Source organism: Pseudophryne corroboree, chromosome 3, assembly GCF_028390025.1.
Source record: "Pseudophryne corroboree isolate aPseCor3 chromosome 3, aPseCor3.hap2, whole genome shotgun sequence".
In the NCBI taxonomy this organism is placed as follows: Eukaryota; Metazoa; Chordata; class Amphibia; order Anura; family Myobatrachidae; genus Pseudophryne; species Pseudophryne corroboree.
The window spans coordinates 455,593,163-455,620,749 of NC_086446.1; the positions used below are offsets into that span (position 1 = coordinate 455,593,163).

The following is a 27,587-nucleotide window of genomic DNA, read 5'->3' on the forward strand; positions in this document are numbered from 1 at the left end:
TGCCTCCTCGAATTCTGTGAGCCGGAAGGGAGAGACCCAGGGACCTCAGCGGTGTAGTGACTCCCCAGAGGCAGTGCAGAGTGAGAAATAGAGCTCACAGAAGCTGGATGTGTTTGTCGCCAACATTAGGGACTAAACACCAAACAAGAAAACAATAAGAATTTACTCACCGGTAATTCTATTTCTCGTAGTCCGTAGTGGATGCTGGGAACTCCGTAAGGACCATGGGGAATAGCGGGCTCCGAAGGAGGCTGGGCACTCTAGAAAGATTTATGACTACCTGGTGTGCACTGGCTCCTCCAACTATGACCCTCCTCCAAGCCTCAGTTAGGACACTGTGCCCGGACGAGCAGACATAATAAGGAAGGATTTAGAATCCCGGGTAAGACTCTTACCAGCCACACCAATCACACCGTACAACTCGTGATACTATATCCAGTTTGACAGTATGAAAACAACTGAGCCTCTCAACAGATGGCTCAACAATAACCCTTTAGTTAACAATAACTATTTACAAGTATTGCAGACAATCCGCACTTGGGATGGGCGCCCAGCATCCACTACGGACTACGAGAAATAGAATTACCGGTGAGTAAATTCTTATTTTCTCTAACGTCCTAGTGGATGCTGGGAACTCCGTAAGGACCATGGGGATTATACCAAAGCTCCCAAACGGGCGGGAGAGTGCGGATGACTCTGCAGCACCGAATGAGAGAACTCCAGGTCCTCCTCAGCCAGGGTATCAAATTTGTAGAATTTTGCAAACGTGTTTGCCCCTGACCAAGTAGCTGCTCGGCAAAGTTGTAAAGCCGAGACCCCTCGGGCAGCCGCCCAAGATGAGCCCACCTTCCTTGTGGAATGGGCATTTACAGATTTTGGCTGTGGTATGCCTGCCACAGAATGTGCAAGCTGAATTGTACTACAAATCCAGCGAGCCATAGACTGCTTAGAAGCAGGAGCACCCAGCTTGTTGGGTGCATACAGGATAAACAGCGAGTCAGAGTTTCTGACTCCAGCCGACCTGGAAACATATATTTTCAGGGCCCTGACAACGTCTAGCAACTTGGAGTTCTCCAATTCACTAGTAGACCACAATAGGCTGGTTCAGGTGAAACGCTGACACCACCTTAAGAAGAAATTGGGGACGAGTCCTCAATTCTGCCCTATCCATATGGAAAATCAGATAAGGGCTTTTACATGATAAAGCCGCCAATTCTGACACTCGCCTGGCTGAAGCCAAGGCCAATAACATGACCACTTTCCACGTGAGATATTTTAGATCCACGGTTTTTAGTGGCTCAAACCAATGTGATTTTAAGAAAACTCAACACCACGTTGAGATCCCAAGGTGCCACAGGGGGCACAAACGGGGGCTGAATATGCAGCACTCCTTTCACAATGCCTGAACTTCAGGTACTGAAGCTAATTCTTTTTGGAAAAAAATCGACAGAGCCGAGATCTGTACTTTAATGGAGCCTAGACTTAGGCCCATATTCACTCCTGCTTGCAGGAAATGTAGAAATCGACCTAGTGGAAATTCCTCTGTTGGGGCCTTTTTTGGCCTCGCACCATGCAACATATTCCCGCCACATGCGGTGATAATGCTTTGCCGTAACATCTTTTCTGGCTTTAATAAGCGCAGGAATGACTTCTTCCGGAATACCCTTTTCCTTCAGGATCCGGCGCTCAATCGCCATGCCGTCAAACGCAGCCGCGGTAAGTCTTGGAACAGACAGGGCCCCTGCTGAAGCAGGTCCTGTCTGAGCGGCAGAGGCCATGGGTCCTCTGATATCATTTCCTGAAGTTCCGGGTACCAAGCCCTTCTTGGCCAATCCGGAACCACGAGTATCGTTCTTACTCCTCGCCATCTTATTATTCTCAGTACCTTTGGTATGAGAGGCAGAGTAGGGAACACATAAACCGACTGGTACACCCACGGTGTCACTAGAGCGTCCACAGCTATCGCCTGAGGGTCCCTTGACCTGGCGCAATATCTCTTTAGCATTTTTGTTGAGGCGGGACGCCATCATGTCCACCTGTGGCCTTTCCCAACGGTTTACCAACAGCAGGAAGACTTCTGGATGAAGTCCCCACTCTCCCGGGTGTAGGTCGTGTCTGCTGAGGAAGTCTGCTTCCCAGTTGTCCACTCCCGGAATGAACACTGCTGACAGTGCTAGTACATGATTCTCCGCCCATCCATTGCCATTCTGCTTCTTGTGCCTCCCTGTCGATTTACATGGGCGACTGCCGTGATGTTGTCTGACTGGATCAGCACCGGCTGGTGTAGGAGCAGGGATTTTGCTTGACTTAGGGCATTGTAAATGGCCCTTAGTTCCAGAATATTTGTGCTAGTACGTGATTTTCCGCCCATCGGAGAATCCTTGTGGCTTCTGCCATTGCCATCCTGCTTCTTGTGCCGCCCTGTCGGGTCACATGGGCGACTGCCGTGATGTTGTCTGACTGTATCAGTACCGGCTGGTTTTGAAGCAGGGGTCTTGCCTGACTTAGGGCATTGTAAATGGCCCTCAGTTCCAGAATTTATATGTAGGGAAGTCTCCTGACTTGACCATAGGCCCTGGAAGTTTCTTCCCTGTGTGACTGCTCCCCAGCCTTGAAGGCTGGCATCCGTGGTCACCAGGACCCAGTCCTGTATGCCGAAACTGCGGCCCTCTAGAAGATGAGCACCCTGCATCCACCACAGTAGAGACACCCTGGTCCTTGGAGACAGGGTTATCATTTGATGCATTTGAAGATGCGATCCCGACCACTTATCTAAGAGGTCTCACGAAAAGGTCCTCGCATGGAACCTGCCGAATGGAATTGCTTCGTATGAAGCCACCATTTTTCCCAGGACTCGTGTGCAACGATGCACCGATACCCTTTTTGGTTTTAGGAGGTCTCTGACTAGAGATGACAGCTCCTTGGCTTTCTCCTGCGGGAGAAACACTTTTTTCTGTTCTGTGTCCAAAATCATCCCCAGGAACAGTAAGCGAGTGGAAGGAACCAGCTGTGACTTTGGAATGTTCAGAATCCAGCCATGCTGTTGTAGCACCTCCTGAGATAGTGCTACTCCGACCAGTAACTGCTCCCTGGACCTTGCCTTTATAAGGAGATCATCCAAGTATGGGATAAATAAAAACTCCCTTTTTTGAAGGAGTATCATCATTTCTGCCATTACCTTGGTAAACACCCTCGGTGCCGTGGACAGTCCAAACGGTAGTGTCTGGAATTGGTAATGGCAATCCTGTACCACAATCTGAGGTACTCCTGGTGAGGAAGGTAAATAGGGACATGCAGGTAAGCATCCTTGATGTCCAGGGATACCATGTAATCCCCCTCGTCCAGGCTTGCAATAACCGCCCTGAGCGATTCCATCTTGAACTTTGTTATGTAAGTGTTCAAGGATTTCCATTTTAAAATGGGTCTCACCGAACCGGCTGGTTTCGGTACCACAAACAGTGTGGAATAGTAACCCCGTCCTTGTTGAAGTAGGGGCGCCTTGACTATCACCTGCTGGGAATACAGCTTGTGAATTGCCTCTAGCACAGCCTCCCTGCCTGAGGGAGTTGTCGGCAAGGCAGATTTGAGTAAACGGCGGGGGGGAGACGCCTCGACTTCCAGCTTGTACCCCTGAGATACTACTTGAAGGATCCAGGGATCCACCTGTGAGCGAGCCCACTGATCGCTGAAATTTTTGAGGCGGCCCCGCACCGTACCTGGTTACGCCTGTGGAGCCCCCGCGTCATGCGGTGGACTCAGAGGAAGCAGGGGAAGAATTTTGATTCTGGGGACTGGCTGCTGGTGCAGCTTTTTCCCTCTTCCCTCGTTTGACCCGCCTGCTTTTTTGAAGCCGAAAGGACTGTACCTGATAATACAGTGCGTTTCTTAGGCTGTGAGGAAACCTGAGGTAAAATATTTTCATCCCAGCTGTTGCTGTGGATACGAGGTCCCAGAGACCATCCCCAACCAATTCCTCACCCTTATAAGGCTCTATGTGCCTTTTAAAGTCAGCATCACCTGTCCAGTGTCGGGTCTCCAATACCCTCCTGACAGAATGGACATTGCAATAATTCAGGATGCCAGCCGGCAAAATATTCCTCTGTGCATCCCTCATATATAAGACGACGTCTTATGTTCGCAAAATAGTATCCCTGTTTGAAAGGGGTACAGACCACGCTGCAGCAGTCTGCAGGTCTCAGTCTAGTACCTGAGTGTGTAATTACAGACTTCAGGATAGCCTCCTGCTATTTATCAGCAGGTACCTTCAAAGTGGCCGTATCCTAAGACGGCAGTGCCACCTTGACAAACGTGTGAGCGCCTTATCCACCCTAGGGGATATCTCCCAGCGTAACTTATCCTCTGGCGGGAAAGGGTACGCCATCAGTAACTTGTTAGAAATTACCAGTTTTTTATCGGGGGAACCCACGCTTTTTCACACTTCATTCACTCATTTGATGGGGGAACAAAACACTGCCTGCTTTTTCTCCCCACACATAAAACCCTTTGTTTTTAGGGGTTAATGTCAGAAATGTGTAACACATTTTATATTGCCGGGATCATGTAACGGATGTTCCTAGTGGATTGTGTATATGTCTCAACCTCGTCGACACTGGAGTCAGACTCCGTGTCGACATCTGTGTCTGCCATCTGAGGGAGCGTTGATGGCCTTTAAGACGTCTGGGCAGGCGCGGGCTGAGAAGCCGGCTGTCCCATAGCTGTTACGTCATCCAGCCTTTTATGTAAGGAGTTGACACTGTCGGTTAATACCTTCCACCTATCCATCCACTCTGGTGTCGGCCCACAGGGGCGACATCTCATTTATCGGCATCTGCTCCGCCTCCACATAAGTCTCCTCATCAAACATGTCGACACAGCCGTACCGACACACCGCACACACACAAGGAATGCTCCAATGAGGACAGGACCCACAAAAGCCCTTTGGGGGGACAGAGTGAGAGTATGCCAGCACACACCAGAGCGCTATATAATGCAGGGACTAACTGAGTTATGTCCCCTATAGCTGCTTTTATATAATTTATACTGCGCCTAAATTTAGTGCCCCCCCTCTCTGTTTTAACCCTGTTCTGTAGTGTAGACTGCAGGGGAGAGCCAGGGAGCTTCCCTCCAACGGAGCTGTGAGGGAAAAATGGCGCCAGTGTGCTGAGGAGATAGGCTCCGCCCCTTTTTCGCGGACTTTTCTCCCGCATTTTTATGGAATCTGGCAGGGGTTAATATACAACCATATAGCCCTGTAGATGTATTTTTGCCAGCCAAGGTGTTTATATTGCTGCTCAGGGCGCCCCCCCCCCCCCCCCCCAGCGCCCTACACCCATCAGTGACCGGAGTGTGTGGTGTGCATGAGGAGCAATGGCGCACAGCTGCAGTGCTGTGCGCTACCTTGGTGAAGACTGATGTCTTCTGCCGCCGTTTTTCCGGACCTCTTCTTGCTTCTGGCTCTGTAAGGGGGACGGCGGCGCGGCTCCGGGACCGAACACCAAGGACTGGGCCTGCGGTCGATCCCTCTGGAGCTAATGGTGTCCAGTAGCCTAAGAAGCCCAATCCGGCTGCAAGCAGGCGAGTTCGCTTCTTCTCCCCTTAGTCCCTCGCTGCAGTGAGCCTGTTGCCAGCAGGTCTCACTGAAAATAAAAAACCTAAATCTATACTTTCTTTCTAAGGGCTCAGGAGAGCCCCTAGTGTGCATCCAACCTCGGCCGGGCACAAGATCTAACTGAGGCTTGGAGGAGGGTCATAGTGGGAGGAGCCAGTGCACACCAGGTAGTCATAAATCTTTCTAGAGTGCCCAGCCTCCTTCGGAGCCCGCTATTCCCCATGGTCCTTACGGAGTTCCCAGCATCCACTAGGACGTTAGAGAAAATTAGAAATAAAACCTAACTAAAAGCTAGGAGCAAAGAAAAGTGTGCCTTCACTCCAAGGCACAAAACTAAAACTGAGGAGTACTTCCCGTTAACAGGGGGTTGATAGGAGGGGTTAGAGGGGGAGGAGTTAGTTCTTTTCATAGCTTGTGCCAAACTCCATACTCACACACTCTAACCCAAGTGTAAGTGCGCAGCGTCCCCCAGATGGATGATAGAGAAATATAGCTCCGCCAAGCATCTTTTCCCAATGAAACCCAGCTTGACCAATAAGCAATATGTGGCACTTAACCTCATACTGTATATCAAACTCCGACTTATCTGTAAACTTGCAAGAGTGGCCCCATTACCTCTTTGTCTGTTTGTCAATACCCTGATTTTGTTTCTTACATTATTCTTTTTCATGTATGCGGACTGCGCAGGGGCTACATATTAATAGATATTAATAATCCTAATACAGTTGAACAATTCTCACCAATAAGTCTGGAAAAGTCCCAGAGTCCCAAAGGGATGTGTCCTGGAAGCACTGAGCAGTGTGTTTCATGAAGTGCAATGTGTCGCAGATGGTCAGAGAAGCAGCAGAGCGTGTTGGTGACCCCTGGGTTAGAGAGGTTGAGCAGCACATTAAGACCCAAAGGTTTCAAGGAGCTGAGATGGAGAGGCCAATTAGACTCATCAAACTGAATGCTCTGCGGGTTTTGTTGGTCCTGGGACAAACGGAGCATCTCTAGGTGGCAGTCACACACGTAATCATCCACCTCACTAAGCTGCAAGGGAGAAGGAAGGAGACGAGTACAGTTTGAACTTGCAGACAATCCAGGTATAGATGGGAGGAGCTAAAGCACAGGCTCCTCACACCTCTTGCTATACTCCCGTGTTCCCAAGAATAAAACAAAAAGAAAATATACGCACTATGCATAATGAGCAGAAAGGAGTCATTAGATTACAGGTACAGATCAACAGTTCCATTCAAATTATGTATGTGATATGTGATTCTACTAAGTGACATAGAGGAAGGGCATTGTATAAGACCTGTAGAACACTACCTGTCCTCCAGTGTCTTGGCTGAAGCTGACATTAGACCCTGAGGCATGTTTGTTCCGGGTATGAGGCTTTCTCTGTGTATCAGTAGGCTTAGAAGGGTCATTTGTACGTTCAACACTCTCTTGTTCATTCACCAGTTGTACTACATCAGTGTCGGCCAACAGAGCTACCATCTCCTGTGGCTGTGGAAAAATATGAAAATGAAAACCATTGGCGAAGTAACAACTCCAGAGGAATGAAATGAACACACAAATACAGGAGTCTTCACCTCATCATCCATCTCAGTCTGACAGTAGGACCGTAGAGATAATTGGTCGGTAACATCATCATGCCGGTCTGTGGCCTGGTCTACCCTACCACTAAAAAACAGGACTGTCTCTGGGCTGGGGTTGGGCCAGGAGAGAACACCTTGCTTATCCACACAGCAAATGACCTGCAAAGAGATGTAAGTTATAACTCACTTATGCACCATCCATCATACAACAACATAGAAATTTCCATTTGTGAAAAATGCCATAACCTTTGTAGCTAGTCTTGTTTTATAATTTAATGGTAATAAAAATATTTCCAATCTTGTAATATGCATACTTCCTACTTCTATTGTCAAAATGCAAAGAGCTGGGTCTTGAGGTCTGGTCGTTTCTGTTATATATAGGGAGGCTAACTATCTTATAGGACATCAATCATTATACTCTCACACCTTAGTTGGTCCATCTCATGATGGGAGGAGGCAGACTGAGCATCAGAAGATGTAACAGTAAAGGCAGCTGAGTAATGGGAAGGAAAGTTACCTTTCTAAAGATAGCCTGGGAGGAATTATTAAATCACTAGTTACCAGCCAGTCAAAATGACGGATCAACATAACAGTAATGTCAGCACCAAAAGCTGTGCGTGCCTGAATGGAACAACACTTGAATTTCTCCAATGGGCGGCAGCGGCATCCAGTGTTCGCCGGTGCACAAAACACTTGAATTCCCACCCATAGACGTGAGGAGTGGTGTTAGCCTTTTATTATATAGGATTCCAAACTGTGCACCTTTGATCTTAAAATATTGTTGTCCTTGTCAAGTTGGACACATGGACTGTGACAATACACAATACAAGAGGGATGCCTAATAATAATTAATCTGCTATCAGGCTTGGGCCTGTACGTGCAATCATATTTCCAGTCTTCCAACCTACAGCACCACCTGTGCTGATCTTATACAATCTGACCACCGAAGTGCGTGATTGAACTAGACGGTAACCCTGTTGCCTGGGCCACAGAAGGATCAGCACCTGTGTGACCAACTTAAGTAATTTTCATACTCACTGTGACAGATCCCAGGCCATGCAACAAGCTAGAAGTATATGCCAGAGTCTCACATTTTCCCGTAACGACACGCAGGAATTGAGAGCACACACAGCCCAATATTTCCTGCTAAAGAGATCACATGGATGTCACCCTTAAAAATACAGAGTGGAAAAGGAAATTTGAAAAACACAGCGGGAAGAACAAAATAGGAGACTATAAAAAGGAGTATATAGCATTCTTTTACAGGCAGAAAATAGAAGAATCATGAGCGGCACCAGTTGTACGTCTGCTCCTTTCTGGCATACTGACCTGGGTAGATACAACTTCTGTATAACTGCTAAGAGTATCCTCAGAAAACTTAGCCACCTTGGGAATGAAAATAAAGCTGTAAACATTGCTGGAGAAGACACAGCACGGAACATAGAGCAAAGAAGAGAGTAAAACAGTAACTACAGTCAGAAATGATTTTGCCTAATTAAAACCATTATGCTGAGAGGTGTAGCTCACTGAAAAAACTCCTGCTACTTGAAATAAGACCTTTCCTGTACTTGTCTGTTGAAAGCAGGGTTGCTGCCATTTGACAGATGAACTGCATTGATTGTTGCCTTGATTACAGATGTTGCTAAGAAAAGTCAGGTCACAACCTCTCTGTCAACTGGCAGTAAAAGTCTGTTTCTCAGGTTTCATCAGGTGATTTTAAGCAGAACTATTTTAAGTACGAGGAGTATTTCCAGTAAACTGTAGTACACAGCATAATGATTTTAATTAGGCACCATCATTTTTCAGTTATGTTACATGAAAAGACAATTACCAGGGAAGTGGGACAGATCTTGTTCATTTGGGCCAGCACACGTGCTTCACACAGAGCAGTCACCAGGATCCACATGACAGGGAAAAGAAGAGGAAGCACTGGCAGCACTGCATTCACCTACGCACATGTAGAGAGAGGAAATTACACAAAAAAGTTTATCCAACATGAAAAGACATCTTGTAAAACCCACAAATCTTTGACAAAATCTGACACGTTATACAGCTAAGTCAGTGGTTGCCAAACGCGGTCCTCAAGGCACCCCAACGATCCAGGTTTTAAGGATAACTATGATTGAGCACAGGTGAATAAATTAGCACCTCAGTCATTTTGATTTAAGCATCTGTGCTCAGTTATGGATATCCTTAAAACCTGGACTGTTGGGGTGCCATGAGAACCGCGTCTGAGAACCACTCAGCTAAGTGTACACAACTGTCTATTACCAGCCAACTGAAACTCAGACAGGCCTTCAGTTTTCTATAGACTTAAACATAGGCAGTCTGATGTGCACATGAATATCTTTATTATGATATATTCATATCAGTATACTGAAGTGTTCCAGCACAGTGTTTCAGATCAGCTGAGGTTACTTCCTTCATTCTAGTGCCTGGGGCACAGCAATATTCATCAGTGTGAGTTTTGGACCAGTCTTGGCACTGGGTTTGAAGTCAGGGTTCCAACTCTTTAATCTGTGCCATCTTAAATGCTAAACTACTCACTCTTCACAATAACAACTTTACACTGTCGGTAATTGATGGTGCAAACTTAACATGATCTTGTTGATGTCCACATAGCAAAGAGTTTATCTAGCCATTAAAATAAATGTACACTTGAAATATAAACTGCGGCATAATGTCAACTATAGGGCTATATAAAAAACAAAACATAACATTTAAAAAATATACAAATAAATAAAAAAGTAACATTTGCAAAGAATTCCACCAGGATCACATCATACATAAATAGGTGCAAAACTGAATGCACAAAAGCCTACACAGGCATAAATAATGTGGTATAAAACCAGTACCTGGAGTTGCAGCAAAGCGTAGGGGGCCGGAGGCGTTCCGGGCGCATGGAAGATGAGACGCAGGGCGTTGGTGATGATAAAGGCAGCCTGTAAGATTTTAACAGTAAAATAATTAACATACAGAGCTTGGATAATAGAGAGGTACTTCTCAAAAGGGGCAAAAAATAATATGCACTTGCATGTGTAAATTAGTTTTATTAAAACAATTAGTACATCTATCTTTAAAATAGGCAGCTAAATTGTTAGTAAATATATAAATGAAAAAATTAACCATTTCTTTTTAGTCCACTTTTGTTATAGACAAAATCAAATTACAAACAAATATCAAAAGCTAAACTCAAAACAAAAGCATGACACATAAATAAATCAATTTTCCATGGTAAACCTATAAAGCACATTCCAGATAACTTACAATAATAACAGGGACAGCCTGTATCAGTATCACTGACTGGACAGTGAATCTCTCATTATCTAGCGCTGTCACTCGACGAGAGAGGGCCTGGTCCAGCCAGCTCCTGGAAGAGAGGGGGAGTAAGTTAGAGACACAGCATGTGAGGAGAGTTTACAATCGTGTTCATTATGGTAGGAGGTTAACATCCCGGCTATCGGGATCCCAGCGGTTGGATCCCTTCATTAACTAGCTTTGCTTATTCATGACACAGAATGACATGAGACCAAAAATCGAAGCCTATCTTAGTAGCAGACGAGATGAAAAAGTGAGTGTAGGAGAAAGGGGAACATAGCGTTACACACTCCTGAGGACAAGGGCATGGGTCATATTATGAGTTGGCAGTATTTAAATTGCACCTCTTGCTCACACACAATAGAGGCAGCCATTTAGTTCACTGAACCAAAATCCAAGAGTACTGTAAACAGCCAACCAATTTACTAGGAATGATGTTATGCTTCAGTGAGGTCACTGACTCCTAGGGGTAAATTTACTAAGATGGGAGTTCCATTTAAGATGGGATGTTGCCCATAGCAACCAATCAGATTCTACTTCTCATTTATCTAGCACCTTCTAGAAGATAATACCTGGAATCTGATTGGTTGTTATGGGCAACATCCCATCTTAAATAGAACTCCAATCTTAGTAAATTTACCCCTTAGTGTCTTGATTAGTTGCCTCATTATGAATATAGGAGTGCGTGAAACATGCAACATATATCCTAGACAGGAGCGGTTAGTGTTGACAGCACCTGACCAGTGACTCAGACAGAAGCCTGGTATCTGCTCACCTACAAGCACCACCTACAGGTATTGTCTATATTCTCTGCATTTAACAGATGCTGCTTTGGACAGGACTCCCTGCGCCGTTTACTAACACCGGGGTCTACTTCTCCACAAATCTGACAGCAGAAGCACTATCTTCTTTTCATGCAGGCATTTATCCCTCTGCCCTCTCATTTACCTTATAATAGGCCTGATTTATATTTGGACACAAACCCGATGGTTTGCGTCCAGCACTTGAATCCTCACTAATGCTAACAGAGGTGTAGTATGACTCGCCGGCTGTCGGGATCCTGGCACCAGGATCCCGACTGCTGGAATGCCGGCAGCGGGGCAAGCGCAAAAGAGCCCCATGCGGGCTTGCTGAGCTTGCCACGCCGAGTGCATGGTTGCACGCCACGCTATTTATTCTCCCTCTAGGGGTGTCGTGGACACCCCAAGAGGGAGAATAGCTGTCGATATCCCGGCGGTTAGGATTCCGGCACCGGTATGCTGAGTGCCGGGATCCCGACAGCCAGTATATTGAGTGCCACCCTGCTAACAGGGGACGTCTATCTCCTACAGGCACCTTCTGCTGCATTTAGAATTTTAATTAGACTGAATTGCATAGCCGCTTACTTGTGGCTGTGCAATTCCACACAAGCATGAATCGGGTCAAATTCTCAGACACCCAGTATGAAAGCACAGGCAAAACTGTATACTAGATACAGACTATAATTTCCTTCTAGTAATTTTTTTTTTTTTTTTACATCAAGCATTTTTACTAAAAGTTTCCAATAATACAAAAAAAAAAACAATAAGAAACCTAAAAAGGAAAGAAATCTAAGGCAAAAAAAGGAGAGTTATGGTAGAGTTACCATTGTTAACTCTCTTTCTGCGAGGTACATTGGGTTCCACAGGGAAACATCGGGGTGTAGAGTGGATCTTGATCCAGAAGCACCAAAAGGCTAAAGCTTTAGGCTGTCACAGGATGCATTGGGGCCTCCTCTATAACCCCGCTTCCAGGCACTGTGAGCTCAGTTTCGTTAACCAGTCCAATGCAGGAGCAGGGAAGAGAGACGGTAGATGCTAGTCACATAGAATCACATTCTCACGACAGGAGAAGGGACCAGCGGCTAATGCCATACAAACCCATAGAAGCTAGGTGCGTCAAGGTGGGCGCCCTGTGGAACCCAATGTACCTCGCAGAAAGAGAGTTAACAATGCTAAGTCTACCAGAACTCTCCTTTTCTGCAGCAGGTTACAATGGTTTCCACAGGGAAACATCGGGGATGTCCTAAAGCAGTTCCTCAAGGGAGGGAAAGCGCCTTAGCGGGTATGAGAACCCAGCGTCCAAAGGAAGCATCCTGGGAGGCGGAAGTATCAAAGGCATAGAACCTAATAAACGTGTTCACAGAGAACCACGTAGCTGCCTTGCACAATTGTTCTGCGGATGCACCACGGTGGGCCGCTCAAGAAGCTCCAACAGACAGAGTAGAATGGGCATTAATAGCAGCAGGAGCTGGGAGACCAGCCTGCGCATAAGCTTGTGCAATCACCATTCTAATCCATCTGGCCAAGGTTTGCTTATTCGCAGGCCAGCCACGTTTGTGAAAACCAAACAAGACAAAAAGGGAGTCTGACCTCCTGATAGAGGCAGTCCTCTCCACATATATACGGAAAGCTCATACCACATCCAAAGACCACTCTTTGGAGGACAAATCAGAAGAGATAAAGGCTGGAACCACAATCTCTTGGTTAAGGTGAAAAGATGACACCACCTTAGGTAAATAACCTAGGAGAGTTCTAAAAACTGCCCGGCCACGATGAAATATTAGAAAGGGTGGATGACAGGACAATGCGCCTAAGTCCGACACTCTTCTAGCAGAGGCAATAGCCAGTAAAAACAAGACCTTGGCCGTAAGCCATTTAAGGTCCATCGTCTCAAGAGGTTCAAATGGACACTCTTGCAGGGCATTCAGGACAACAGCCAGATCCCATGGAGCCACAGGAGGGACATAGGGAGGCTAAATCCGTAAGACACCCTGAGTGAATGTATGAACGTCAGGTGTAAACGCAATTTTTCTCTGAAACCATACCGACAAGGCAGACAAGACAAGACAAGTCAACCCAAAGTCCAGGCCACTTTGCAGAAAAGCCAGAATTCTGGAAGTTCTGAATCTGTATGCATTATTATACTTATCAACACACCAGGTGAAGTAAGAACTACAGACCCTGTAATAAATCCGAGCAGATGCCAGTTTACGGGCTTTTAACATAGTTTGGATGACCGCCTCGGAGAATCCTTTGGCTCTCAGTAGTGATGCTACAAGAGCCACGCCGTCAAAGCCAGCCTGGCCAGGTCCGGATTAAGACAAGGGCCCTGTACGAGGAGGTCTGGGCGCCGAGGAAGTAGAAGAGGGCGCTCTGTCGATAGACCCTGCAGGTCTGAGAACCAATGCCATCTGTGCCACGCTGGAGCGACTAGAAGTAGAAATCCTCCTTCTTGTTTGAACTTCAGCAGGACCCTGGGCAGGAGTGACACTGGAGGGAACAAAGCTCCATGGAATTGCCAGTGCGTCCACAAACGCTGCTTGAGGATCCCTGGTCCTTGATCCGAAGACCGGAACCTTGTGATTGTGTTGAGACGCAATCAGGTCTACGTCTGGTAGGTCCCATTTGTCCACTATGAGTTGAAAGACTTCTGGATGAAGACTCCACTCTCTGGCGTGCACGTCCTGGTGACTGAGGAAGTCCGCTTCCCAGATTAGGATGCCCGGAATGAACACTGCCGATATTGCTGGTAGATGGCGCTCCGCACAACAGAGGATTTTTGACACTTCCATCATAGCCATGCGGTTCGAGTGCCGCCTTGATGGTTTATGTATGCCACCGTAGTGGCGCTGTCTGACCGTACTTGAACCGGCCTGTTCTGTACCAGAGGCAGGGTGAGAGTCAATGCATTGAACATTGGGGGTAATTCCAAGTTGATCGCAGCAGGAAATTTTTTAGCAGCTGGGCAAAACCATGTGCACTGCAGGGGGGCAGATATAACATTTGCAGAGAGAGTTAGATTTGGGTGGGTTATTTTCTTTCTGTGCAGGGTAAATACTGGCTGCTTTACTTTTACACTGCAATTTAGATTGCAGATTGAACACACCACACCCAAATCTAACTCTCTTTGCAAATGTTATATCTGCCCCCCCCCCCCTGCAGTGCACATGGTTTTGCCCAACTGCTAAAAAATTTCCTGCTGCGATCAACTTGGAATTACCCCCATTGCCCGCAACTCCAGAATGTTTATTGGGAGGAGTGACTCCTCCTTGGTCCAGCGAACCTGAAAAGAGTGTTGCTCCAACACCGCACCTCATCCCCTCAGACTGGTGTCCGTTGTCAGCAGGAACCAGTCGGGGATCCAGAAGGGACAGCCCCTGCTCAATTGCTGGTCCTGTAGCCACCAGGTCAGCAACAGACGAACCTCCGGAGTCAAAGTGATCATGTGAGATCTGATCCGATGAGGTAGGCCGTCCCACTTGGAAGGGATTAACCCCTGCAGAGGGAGAGAATGAAATTGAGCATACTCTACCATGTCGAATGCCGACACCATCAGGCCAAGTATTCGCTTTGCAGAGTGTATCGACACTCTGGGGCGACAAAGGAAGCATCTTACCCTGTCTTGAAGTTTCAGGACTTTTTCTGGAGACAGAAACAGTCGTTAACTGTGTGTGTCCAGGAGTGCCCCCAGGTGCACCATGCTCTAAGCTGGGACCAGCGAGGATTTCTTCTAATTGATGAGCCACCAGTGATCTTGTAGGACGCTTACCGTCAGTTGCAGATGACTGAGGAGGACATCGTGGGAGTTTGCCAGAATCAGCAAGTCGTCCAGATACGGCAGAATACTGACTCCTTGGCGACGGAGATGGGCCCTCATTATGGCCATAACCTTGGTGAAGATCCGAGGAGCTGTGGCCTGTCAAAATGGTAGAGCCTGGAAACGATAGTGGAGGTTGCCAATAGCAAACCACAGATACTGCTGATGCAACATGGCAATAGGTATATGCAGGTACGTATCCTGTACATCCAGGGTTACCATATAGTCTCCGGGTTCCATAGCCAGTACAATTGAGCGCAGTGTTTCCATATGGAACTTGGACACTCTCACAAACTTGTTCAGTGATTTGAGGTTGAGTATAGGCCGGAAAGACCCATTGGGTTTCGGAACTAGAAACAGGGTCAAGTAGTGACCTCTGCCTCTCTGGGCCAGAGGAACCGGCACTACCACTCCTGTATTCAGGAGGGAACCCACAACCTTTTGTAGAGCTTGCACCTTTAATGGATCCGAAGGGATAATCGTGGTACAAAACTGGCGAGGGGGACGTCTCTTGAAGGAGACTACGTACCCGTGAGAGACAACTTCCCGCACCTTTGCATCTGAAGTGGTCTTTCACCAGACCTGGGTAAACTGCAGAAGTCGGCCTCCCACCCTGGGGTCCCCCCGGGAGAGGCCTACCCCTTCATGCGGCATGCTTGTCTTGTTTAGAAGCAGGCTGACGGGCTGCCCAGGACTGCTTTGCCTTGGGTTTAGTGGTTTTGGGAGCACAAGATTATCTCGGGTATGCCTGACCTTTAGCTTTTCCTTGAGGCCGAAAGGAACGAAAAGTGGTACCTTTAGCCTTCTGTGCAGAAGGATTAGTATTTGGGAGAAAGGCAGTCTTAGCAGCCGCCAATTCAGACACAATTTTATTTAGGTCTTTCCCAAACAAAATGCCCCCCTTAAAGGGAGTACCTCCTAGGTCTTTTTGGAGTCTAGGTCCACCTTTCATGACCTCAACCACAGAATACGATGAGCCAGGACAGACATAGTCGACGCCTTGGCTGCCAACACACCAACCTCAGAGGAGGTCTCCTGAATGTAATAGGTGGCGTTGGTAATGTGAGACAGGTATTGTCTGGCATTGTCCGATATATCCTTGGGCAGCTCTTTCTCTAATGCCTGAACCCATGCTTCAATTCCTTTTGCAGCCCAAGAGGCCGCAAAAGTGGGTCTATGTACAGCACCTGTAAGGGAGTAAATATATTTCAGGCATCCCTCCACATGCTTATCTGTCGGTTCCTTCAGTGAAGTGACAGTGGTGACAGGCAGAGTGGTTGACACCACTAGGCAAGTGACATGAGAATTCACCGGCGGTGAATTTTCCCACTTGTTACATAACTCTGCAGGGAGAGGATAGCGAGCCAAGGCCCATTTAGACAGAGGGAATTTCTTCCCTGGATTAGACCAGGGCTCCTGCCTGATGTCCATCAAATGGTCAGAATGGGGTAATAGATTTTTAACCACCTTCTGCCGTTTAAACATATCAGTTTTCTTAGCCACAGTAGTGGGATCCTCATCAGTGATTTGTAGGATTTGCTTAATAGTAACCACAAGGGCAGGGACATCAATTTGCAATGGAGAATCCTCGTCAGAAACACCTGATTCAGTGTGACAGGACAGTATGCTCCCCCTCCTCTTCAGATGAAACATCTGAGAGATTTGTGGATTGTGAGGAGGAAGCAGCCCGCTTAGATGACCCAGAGACACTAGAGTGACCTGGAGTTGATTTTTGTCTGACCAAGGAATGACTTAACTGCTGCAAATGGTTAGACAAATTTTCCGCACAAGGCGGATTAACCATAGGGACAATTTGTGGCTGTAATGGCACAAGTGGTCCCATAAGGTTTGTGAACGCAGCCCAGGGTGGCTACTGATTGGCTACAGGAGCTGCGGACTGACTGGGAGATGTATGATACATAGTACACAGACTATCATACACAGCTTCCGCCTCTGGTAAATCTTTGGCGCATGCTCTGTATGATGCAGGAGCGTCCACAGACTTACTGCCCTTCTTGTTAGACATTGTACACAAATGCAACAGAGCAAATTAGTACAATAAAGCCAGACAGAGTACAATACCTGCAAATAAATCCGCTAGTATGTGACTGTAGACATAGTACACAACACCAGCGAATAAATCTGGTATTATGTGACCGAGTACACAGTAACATACACGTAATGGGTAAATACTGTGACGCACTATATATATATATATATATATATATATATATATATATATGGTACAAAAAAGTCAGTGCGCAAGTCTATTTTCCAGTCCGTGGAACCACAAGTCCCAGCTTCAGAGATACAATTCCAAGACCAACCAGGTGTGTTCTATGGTATAAATAAGGTCTACGTAGCACTTTTAATCCTTGAGATCGGCGTCTCCTTTAAACCGGTATCCACTACCAGCAGAAAGTGATTTCTAAAATAAGAATGAGAAAGGGCGCCTCATAGTGCATCAACCAGTTTCAAGCAAGATTTATTTCCATTTCTTTACACACAATCGGTTTAAAAGTGACGTACCAAATGCAGCGGTCTCAACCACCGTAGGTATAATCATAAAGTGACAAATATTTAGTGGATATACCACAAGCAGTAACGATCAGCAGGCTCACCACCGCCGTCTGCTCCTTCACGCCAGGCCACACCACTACGCGTTTCGTCACGCTGGACTTCGTCAGAGGGTTGGCCCGGCGTAGCACAACCTTCCAATAAATAGTAACACTTCCTCCAATCAATTAGTGGCATTGTTACCAAATTAAAAACATACCTAAGACAAACCTTAGCATGAATAAAGAACAATTTCGCTCTTACTTGAATATACATCTAGACACATACAATTAATTTAATACCAACCATAATTGTTTTAAGGCATTAAAGATAAATAAAATAAAATGAAACTTAAAACCTGTTAAAACCACCTGTGGGTCATTACAATAAACCACCCCTCTAGTTCCAATAATCTATAAACCTCTCTCCTCCTCGTTTATCCAATTTAACATTTTCTAACCCTATGAATTTCATTGTACTCGGGTTACTTTTCTGACATGTTTTAAAGTGTCTGGGGACACTGTGATTTTCAAGATTATTTTTGATGTTCCTATAGTGCTCTAAAATACGTAGTTTTAAAACTCTTTTTGTTTTGCCCACGTATTTTTTACCGCAACCACATATCAGCATATAAACCACAAATGTGGTGTTACAATTAATAAATTGCTTTATCTGATATTCCCTTTTTCCCCCACTATCTAAAAATGTTTGTTTGCCTGTTAACCCATGTGTACACATTTTACAATTGCCGCAATTATAAAAACCTTTAGTTTTCTTCAAAAAGGTACTACATGGAGTGCCAATTTCCTTAATTAGAGGGAGTTCACTCGGGGCAAGATGATTTTTCAGAGTTTTAGCTCTTCTAAACACTAAACTGGGTTTCTCCGTTATCACTTTTCCCAACACTGAATCCATTTTTAATATATGCCAGTGTCTTTCCAAGCTTTTACGAATGTCATTCACCTTTGCATTATATTGCGTAACAAACGGACACTCCAGCTTTGCATTTCCTCAACAGAAAAAGTGATAAGTCCTGATGAATTTTCCTACCTAATGAATGAAACCCCTAGAATAGCTACAATATACCATCTCCCTAAATTACATAAAAATAAAGAAACCCCTCCAGGACGGCCGATAGTGTCGGGCATAGGATCCTTGACCTCTAGAGTTTCAGAGTTCGTTGATGTTTATTTAAAAAAAATATGTTTCCCTATTAGAATCATATGTGAAAGATTCCACCACTGTGTTACAAATATTTGATACTTTTGAATGGAAAGATAGTTATATATGGGGCACTATAGATATAAACTCCCTCTACACGTCGATACCCCATGATAAGGGGATCGAGTGTGTGAGAGCAGTTTTGATACGTGATTCCTCTATGGAAATCAAGAGAATTAATTTTATTCTGGATTGTTTGAATTTTGTGTTAAAACACAATTATTTTACTTTTTGGGGGGATTATTTTATTCAACGCTGCGGGACGGCGATGCGGACGGTTTGCGCCCCAAGTTTCGCAAATGTGTACTTGGGAGAATGGGAACAAAATTGTATATATAATAATAATCCCTTTAAAGATCAGATTGTGATGTTTAAGAGATATATAGATGATCTGTTAATACAGTGGTTTCCAAACTTTTTTGAATCACGGCGCCCTAGAATATCAGAATTTTTTTCACGGCACCCCTAGGCCAAAAATTTCTTATTGAGAAATTTAGAAAGAAATATTACATTAAGTAGATTGCGTTTATATGTCATCCTTAGGGTCAGTTGTGTGGTGAGGGACAAGATTTGCTTCTGCTTGGCCACATAATTTATGACTGGCAGCCACCAGCACTGGTTTTGCCTATTATATTGACCATGAATAATTTTAATTGGTCCTGGACCACCAACCCGGGGCACCCCTGCAAGTGTCCCGAGGCACCCCAGGGAGCCACGGCACACAGTTTGGGAACCTCTGTGTTAATAGTTTGGGAGGGGTCAGAAACATCGTTCTCCGAGTTTGTACAACATCTACATGCGAATGATTTTAATTTGGGGTTCACTTTTAATACACATAAAACACAAATTCAATATCTAGATTTGAATCTTGGTATAAGGGAAGAGGATAACAAAGTAGATATATGCACTCATTTTAAACCAGTTGATAGTAATAACTATCTGGATTATAACAGCTGCCACTATGATAAGTGGAAGAAGAATCTCCCTTTTTCACAATTGCTTAGGTTGAGACGCAATTGTACCGACACAGCTAAATTTGAAGATCAGGCCAATATATATGTAACTAGATTTAAAGAAAAAGGTTATCCCAAACATCTTATAGATACAGCTTTAAATAAAACACGGTTATTAGATAGGAAGCAGTTAATCCAATATAAAGATAAAAATATGGAACCCATGAAAGGAAATGCAAAGCTGGAGTGTCCGTTTGTTACGCAATATAATGCAAAGGTGAATGACATTCGTAAAAGCTTGGAAAGACACTGGCATATATTAAAAATGGATTCAGTGTTGGGAAAAGTGATAACAGAGAAACCCAGTTTAGTGTTTAGAAGAGCTAAAACTCTGAAAAATCATCTTGCCCCGAGTGAACTCCCTCTAATTAAGGAAATTGGCACTCCATGTAGTACTTTTTTGAAGAAAACTATAGGTTTTTATAATTGCGGCAATTGTAAAATGTGTACACATGGGTTAACAGGCAAACAAACATTTTTAGATAGTGGGGGAAAAAGGGAATATCAGATAAAGCAATTTATTAATTGTAACACCACATTTGTGGTTTATATGCTGATATGTGGTTGCGGTAAAAAATACGTGGGCAAAACAAAAAGAGTTTTAAACTACGTATTTTAGAGCACTATAGGAACATCAAAAATAATCTTGAAAATCACAGTGTCCCCAGACACTTTAAAACATGTCAGAAAAGTAACCCGAGTACAATGAAATTCATAGGGTTAGAAAATTTTAAATTGGATAAACGAGGAGGAGATCGGCTTAAATTGTTAGCCAGAAGAGAGACCTTTTGGATAATGACCCTCAATACATAACATCCAGCAGGCTTAAACGAGGGCTTCGAAATCACCCCATTTTTGAGCTGAAAATTTGGGGTGAGGTTTTTCTTCTTTTAATTAATTATTCAGTCTAAAAGATTATCACCTTTGTAGAGAGGTTTATAGATTATTGGAACTAGAGGGGTGGTTTATTGTAATGACCCACAGGTGGTTTTAACAGGTTTTAAGTTTAATTTTATTTTATTTATCTTTAATGCCTTAAAACAATTATGGTTGGTATTAAATTAATTGTATGTGTCTAGATGTATATTCAAGTAAGAGCGAAATTGTTCTTTATTCATGCTAAGGTTTGTCTTAGGTATGTTTTTAATTTGGTAACAATGCCACTAATTGATTGGAGGAAGTGTTACTATTTATTGGAAGGTTGTGCTACGCCGGGCCAACCCTCTGACGAAGTCCAGCGTGATGAAACGCGTAGGGGTGTGGCCTGGCGTGAAGGAGCAGACGGCGGTGGTGAGCCTGCTGATCGTTACTGCTTGTGGTATATCCACTAAATATTTGTCACTTTATGATTATACCTACGGTGGTTGAGACCGCCACATTTGGTACGTCACTTTTAAACCGATTGTGTGTAAAGAAATGGAAATAAATCTTGCTTGAAACTGGTTGATGCACTATGAGGCGCCCTTTCTCATTCTTATTTTAGAAATATATATATATATGTATATATATGACCCTGACGCACCAAGTCCCTTAGAGTACAGAATATAGTGATAGATATAACTGGGAAACACTGAAAGTGAAACCACACAGCAGATAACGGCACACACAGTCACAGGCAATGCAGTTAATTATTATGACAATAAAACTGCACTGGACTAGTATATGTACAGATATAAACACAGCACGGTCCTAGACCGGAGGTATAGATCAGAATACTCGTACAATATATCCTGTAATAGGTACACTTTTTCTTTACTAACGCTGTCTGTATAAAGACATGTAGAATACTCAAGTGTTTGTAAAGTCACAGCGCTGTATACAGGCGGCTTTACAAGGGAGACCTTGCCCTGCAGTCCCAATAACTAGCCACAACTATGCTTATAAGATGGCGCCCCTGGTCCGCCTCTCGACGGAAGAGAGACCTCATGTGGAATGATACCAAACTTCTTATTTTTCCAGGATTATTCTCCTGAATTGACAAGGATTCGTAAAAAATTTACCCCGGTGTGCTCGCAACTGGCTTAAGGGGGGGAAAAGTTTGCCCTCCTTTACCCGGCTCGTCTGAGAATCTTCAATGGTTCATCCTTTAAAGATTTTACTTCAGCCACTGACGCAGCAGCATTTCTGCAGGAGCAAGCCCGTCTTATGGCAGAAGATGACACCTGAAAATGACCCCTGTTCTCTTTGTCTCGACATATAGGACATTCTTCACTGTCAGCAGCTCGTTCCCACAAACTATACTCTAGTCGACTCCTTCCATCACATGGGGTTATGCACGGACTTGTTTGTTCGTCAGTTCTTTGCAGTTATCTTTTCACTGACCCCATTACTACGTACTCCATTGTGGTGATGTACCAGCTACGCATTTTTCTCTAACTTTCTATTTAACTGCTTATTATTGTTACATTTATTTGTATTGATTATATGCCGATTGCTATACTTCTATGCCGTGTGTTATTTTTATCCTAATTCAGAGGATATAGTATTGCAGTATATTCTTGTTCTCTTTCAGGTAGCACTGCTAATTGTGGCCATTCTATCTTTTTGTTGTTTACATATTGGCCACTCCCTTGGTTTTAGGAGGGATCACTGTTCCCTCTTACATATTTCTAGTTAGGGCAGATTAGGGTGGGAGCTCTGCCTTCCCTACTACTTTCTCCAACCCCCCCCCCCCCCTTCCCTCCCGCCCTGTGTCTTAGTGTTCTGTTTGCCAGGAAGTTTGAGTCGAATGTTTATACTATGTGCTTTGTGATATATGGCATCAGTTAAGGTGGGCTCTTGGAATGTGGGGGGTATTCACTACCCAATTAAATGGAAAAAGCTCCTCCTCTATTTAAATAATATGCATTTAGCTTTAGTGCTATTACAAGAAACCCATTTGTTGCTTCCAGAAACAAAGAAGTTGTCCACCCTCGGATGGACGGTCCTTGCAGCTGCCCCTTATACTTCTATGGCTAGGGGGGTTGTCCTCCTGGGAACAAAACAACTTTCTATAGAAATACTGCATACCGATATTGACCCTGACGGCAGGTATCTCCTAGTTGACCTTAACCTTTTTGCCTCTCGATATACTTTTTGTAATATACTGTATATGCCCCTAATTCCCACTCCACTCCGTTTTTTTAATAAACTAGCCCCATTTGTGTCCAACCGTTTAATCTTAGGGGGCGACTTTAATATTGTTTCCTCCCCATTTATGAACTCCAATTCTACTGTGCACAGGAGGCCACCTACCAGGGTCGGCATCCCTTACATCACTCAACAATTAATACTATCTGATGCATGGAGAGCCTTATGACCCATTGAAAGGGACTTCACATGTCTATCTTCCGCTCATGGGTCACTATCACGGATTGACTACATGCTCTTATCAGAATCCATATTTTCTAATATCATTGATGCACGCATTGAGCCAATGTTTCTCTCAGACCACTCCCTTCTCTTCTTCTTTAGACGTAGGTTCATATAAACTTTGTCGCTTTCCTTCTTATTTTGCCTCTTCTTTAGGTTTTCGCAACAAACTTGATTTATTTTGGGAGGAGTTCAGACTTGATAATATTTCCATACTGGAATCTGACCCTATCCTCTTTGGCAGGCCTCTAAGGCTGTGATTAGAGGCCGTATAATTCAATATATCTCCCAGGCAAAGAAAGAACGTGCTGCCTCGTATAAATTGCTGCAATGTCAATTGACGGCTGCATACCAAGCTTATAAGACTACCCCGACTCCCGGTAGTAAATCTATTTTTGTTTTGACAAAACACAAATTTGATGGCCTTCTTTCCTCTTTAGGTGATAGACATACCTTTTACAAAGATCATAGGTTTTATAAATTCGGTAATAAAACTGGTCGCTTACTTTCCAATTTAGTTAAGTCTTCTACTCCCCCATCCCTTATACACTCTATCCAGCGACCCGATGGCACATACGTCTCTACTGGTAAAGATATATCCTCTTTGTTGCAAGATTTTTATAGCGATATATACACCCAACCGCCCAGGCATGTCTCAGGTGAACTTTCCTTTTGGGAATCTATTGATATACCCTCCATTCCGACTGAGTCATGGTCATCCCTCTGCGTCCCGTTCACGTCCCAAGAAATGGAGGTTGCTATAAAACATCTTAAACCTGTGAAGTCCCCTGGTCCGGATAGATTCTCGGGGGAGTATTACAAAATACTGTTACTGAAAATCATTGATCCTCTGGTTTCGGTTTTTACCGCCCCTTCTATGCCCAAATATTTTACTGATGCTATTATTCGATTGCTGCCTAAATCGGACAGGAACCCCCATCTACCTGGCTCGTGTAGGCCTATATCACTACTCAATGTGGACTATAAACTGTTCACGAAGCTTATGGCGGACAGGATAAAATATCAACTTCCTGGGGTTATTCATTCAGACCAGACGGGCGTCATAGTCGGCAGGCATTCCTCAGCTAACATCCGGAAGGTTATCGCAGCTTCCCACTGGCTACGTTCCACTTCAGATTCTAATGCTTCTTGTTATCGCTTGACGCTGAAAAAGCGTTTGATCTAGTCTCCTGGGATCACTTATTTAACACCCTTGATAAATTTGGCTTCCCTGACCAATTAATCACTCTTCTACGTATATAACATGACTCCCATTCTAGAATTAGTTGTAATGGCTACCTGTCGGCTCCTATACCCTTAGGCAGGGGTACCAGACAAGGTTGCCCCCTCTCCCCATTTCTATTTGCATTGGCAATTTAACCCTTAGAGATTGCTCTTCGCAACTTACCTGAATTCCACGGTATTCATATTGCCCAACATTCCATCAAGGTTGCGCTGTTTGCGGATGATATGTTGCCTCTATTCCAGCCATTTTTCATTTAATTAGTTTGGCCTTTTTTCAGGGTATAAGATTAATCATGACAAGTCTGAACTCCTCCCACTGACCTCTTCTGCAGCAGCTTTGCTATTTTCTACTCCCTCTTCCTCTATCCTATCTATATTTAAACACAATACTTCTGAACTAAAATATTTGGGAATCTGTATTCCGCCTTCTCTGTCAGATGTTTATGCTCTTAATTTCACTACCACAATACACAAAATTGCTACACAATTAGAATCTTGGTCACCTCGGCCTCTATCCCTCATGGGGAGGGTTGCTGTGCTGAAAAGCATTATTTTCCCTAAACTCTCTTACCTTATCCAGATGCTACTGTATGCTCTGACAAGGCCGGATCTCCGCTACTGTGACAAACTAATTACTAAATTCCCATGGCCCGGTAAGAGACCTCACATAGCTTTAGCTAAACTCAAGCTACGTATATGTGCGGGTGGTTTGGCCGTGCCAGATATATGCGCTTTTACCAAAGCGGTGGCATTCAGGTACGTCTTTGATTGGTTGCTCTCTCGCTCTACCTATTCTAACTACCCCCTAGAACAAACGCTTTGCGGTACATACCATCTGCAGGCTTTACTACACACCCCTAAAGCTATCCACACACCCCCACCCCCACAGCTCATACTAACCCTCTCTTTTGGGATGCCTACTTGGCATGGTGGTCTGTGAACAAATCGCTTAGGAGGAACCCAGCTCACTTCAAGATTATCCCCTTTTGTGGCATTACGTGTTTTCCAGCTGCTCTAGACAATCTGACGTTTTTGGATGTCTTACTGTCCTTTCCTGAATTGTCTGATAAATTCCAGGTTCCACGTGCGGACTTTTTCGTGTACTTACAACTGCGACATTATGCCCTCTCCTTGCCTCCCCTATATGACCCGACCCTGGACATCGATCCTCTCACACACATTATTGCCTTAGTAACGCTCTTCCCATACAGAACTTGTTATTTTTATTGGGATATTTTAACTGGGTTCGAAACAAAGCTCTGGTTCCAGACTGTCAGGAGGTGGGAAGCTGATTACCTCAGTCCACTATCATATAAGGAATTGACAGATAATTTTACGGATATTCTCAAAGCGCTCCATTCGACACAACTACAAGAGACTCATGCTTATATTACGCCTGGTCAAAGAAAACATATAGTCCCTTCTGAATCTGGGAATTGACTAAAGTGTGGGACTCCCAATGCTTTATTTTTACACGGTTTCTGGAGCTGCCCCAAAATAAAGAAATACTGGTTTAAGGTTTTATGGTTTATTAATTCAACGTTCCATCTCAGACTGAAGCTAGACTGCAAAGCAATGCTTGGTCTACACTTTTCAGATTGGGGCATCCCGTCACATAAGAGACATTTTATCCCTTTGCTATATGTTATTCTGATGCTGGGAAAAAAGCTGATTCTTACTAATTGGATTATTAAATCCCCTCCTAGACTTGATACTTTACGTTCTCGCCTTATTCGCACTCTATACTTAGATCGTCATTCTACTCTGCCGAATGTTGAATGTAATGTTATACGCTTTTGTAGAAAATGGGGCCCTTTCATAGAGTCTTTAGACTCCTCCCACCAACATATACTGTCTCTATTTGATTCAACAAAATGGTCCTTGCTTCATCGTATTGCCAATGAACCTTGAGGTGGTTGACTACACACTTAGCTTTTGCCTCCACCCATGTTTTTATTGGTCAGGTCACACCCTTTGCCCTATGCCTGGTGCCAATGTTATATGTGTATTTTCTGACTCAGACTCCGTGCCCTATGTCCCTCCTACCCTTCCCTCTCTGGTTTTGCCTCTTTCTTTCCTTTCCCTCTCTCTCTATTTTTTTATTATTATTTGTCTCTGTAACATTTGTGCATGTCCGTTGTACTATTTGTTAATTGTCTGATTTTCAGTCGTACACTAATTACCCTCTACCCCATTACGCAATGGAATTTTGTGTCCTTTCAGATTTCACTACACTTATTATTGGACGCTATTGTGTATGTATTTATACCTGTTGTGCTATTTGGCTGTTTTCCATACCCTTCCTTTGCGACTGCATGAATGTCTCTTCTTTCTTCTGTTTTATTGTAAAAACTCAATAAATATATATATATATATATATATATATATAAAAAAAGGCGCCCAGCGTCTCAGTCAGGGAGTGGGGGAGAGTGTGAGCAGCTCCAGGGCGGGAAAATCTGCAGTAGATGTCGTCCTGGGCCGGGGAGAGGCTACAGGTCAAGCGCCCGCTCCCCTATGCTGGACTTCCACCCCAGGTACACCCGACCTGTGATCTATTGCCCTGGTGGTCTAGTGGGATCCCTGCTCGGTAACGGTGCCTACGCCAGAGCTGCGACCCGTCTCCCTAGGTCGTGGACGGAACGCGGTTTAATGGCGGGTACCACATGGGGGACCCTCTTACCTACTCCCCGTAGCAGCTACGCGAACCAGGGGAGCGACTGCTTGGGAGGTGATGGAGTCGCAGCGCTGAAGTATCACCATGACATACAGCGCTGACAGCCCAGTTTTGAAGAAATTTTCTGTCAGCAAAATCTTTTTTAGTGCTGCCCACTGCAGGCCACCTGTTAAGTGACCTGCTGCTACAGACACCAACTGAACTGAGCTCACAGTGCCTAGAGGCGGGGTTATAGAGGAGGCCCCAATGCATCCTGGGACAGCCTAAAGCTTTAGCCTGTTGGTGCCTCTGGATCAAGATCCACTCTACACCCCGATGTTTGCCTGTGGAAACCAATGTAACCTGCTGCAGAAATTGGAGCATAAACAGCAGAAACAATAAAAACATACTATAAAAGATGA

The 27,587-nt window shown here is 44.6% G+C and overlaps 1 protein-coding gene across 4 annotated transcripts in view; it reads right to left on the reverse strand.

The window, feature by feature from the left end:
- Positions 1-27,587, reverse strand: part of TMEM94 (transmembrane protein 94) — a 182,576-nt gene that overhangs the window by 73,793 nt on the left and 81,196 nt on the right. For 3 of the 4 annotated variants that reach the window (XM_063960629.1, XM_063960630.1, XM_063960628.1), the window contains exons 8-15: positions 10,459-10,561; positions 10,047-10,133; positions 9,023-9,139; positions 8,521-8,577; positions 8,230-8,337; positions 7,186-7,350; positions 6,920-7,099; positions 6,349-6,640 (exon numbers count right to left, since the gene is read on the reverse strand). In XM_063960629.1, coding sequence (XP_063816699.1) covers positions 6,349-6,640; positions 6,920-7,099; positions 7,186-7,350; positions 8,230-8,337; positions 8,521-8,577; positions 9,023-9,139; positions 10,047-10,133; positions 10,459-10,561 — 1,109 coding nt within the window. The remainder of the gene's footprint in view (positions 1-6,348; positions 6,641-6,919; positions 7,100-7,185; positions 7,351-8,229; positions 8,338-8,520; positions 8,578-9,022; positions 9,140-10,046; positions 10,134-10,458; positions 10,562-27,587) is intronic. The other variant, XM_063960631.1, reaches the window with a different exon arrangement.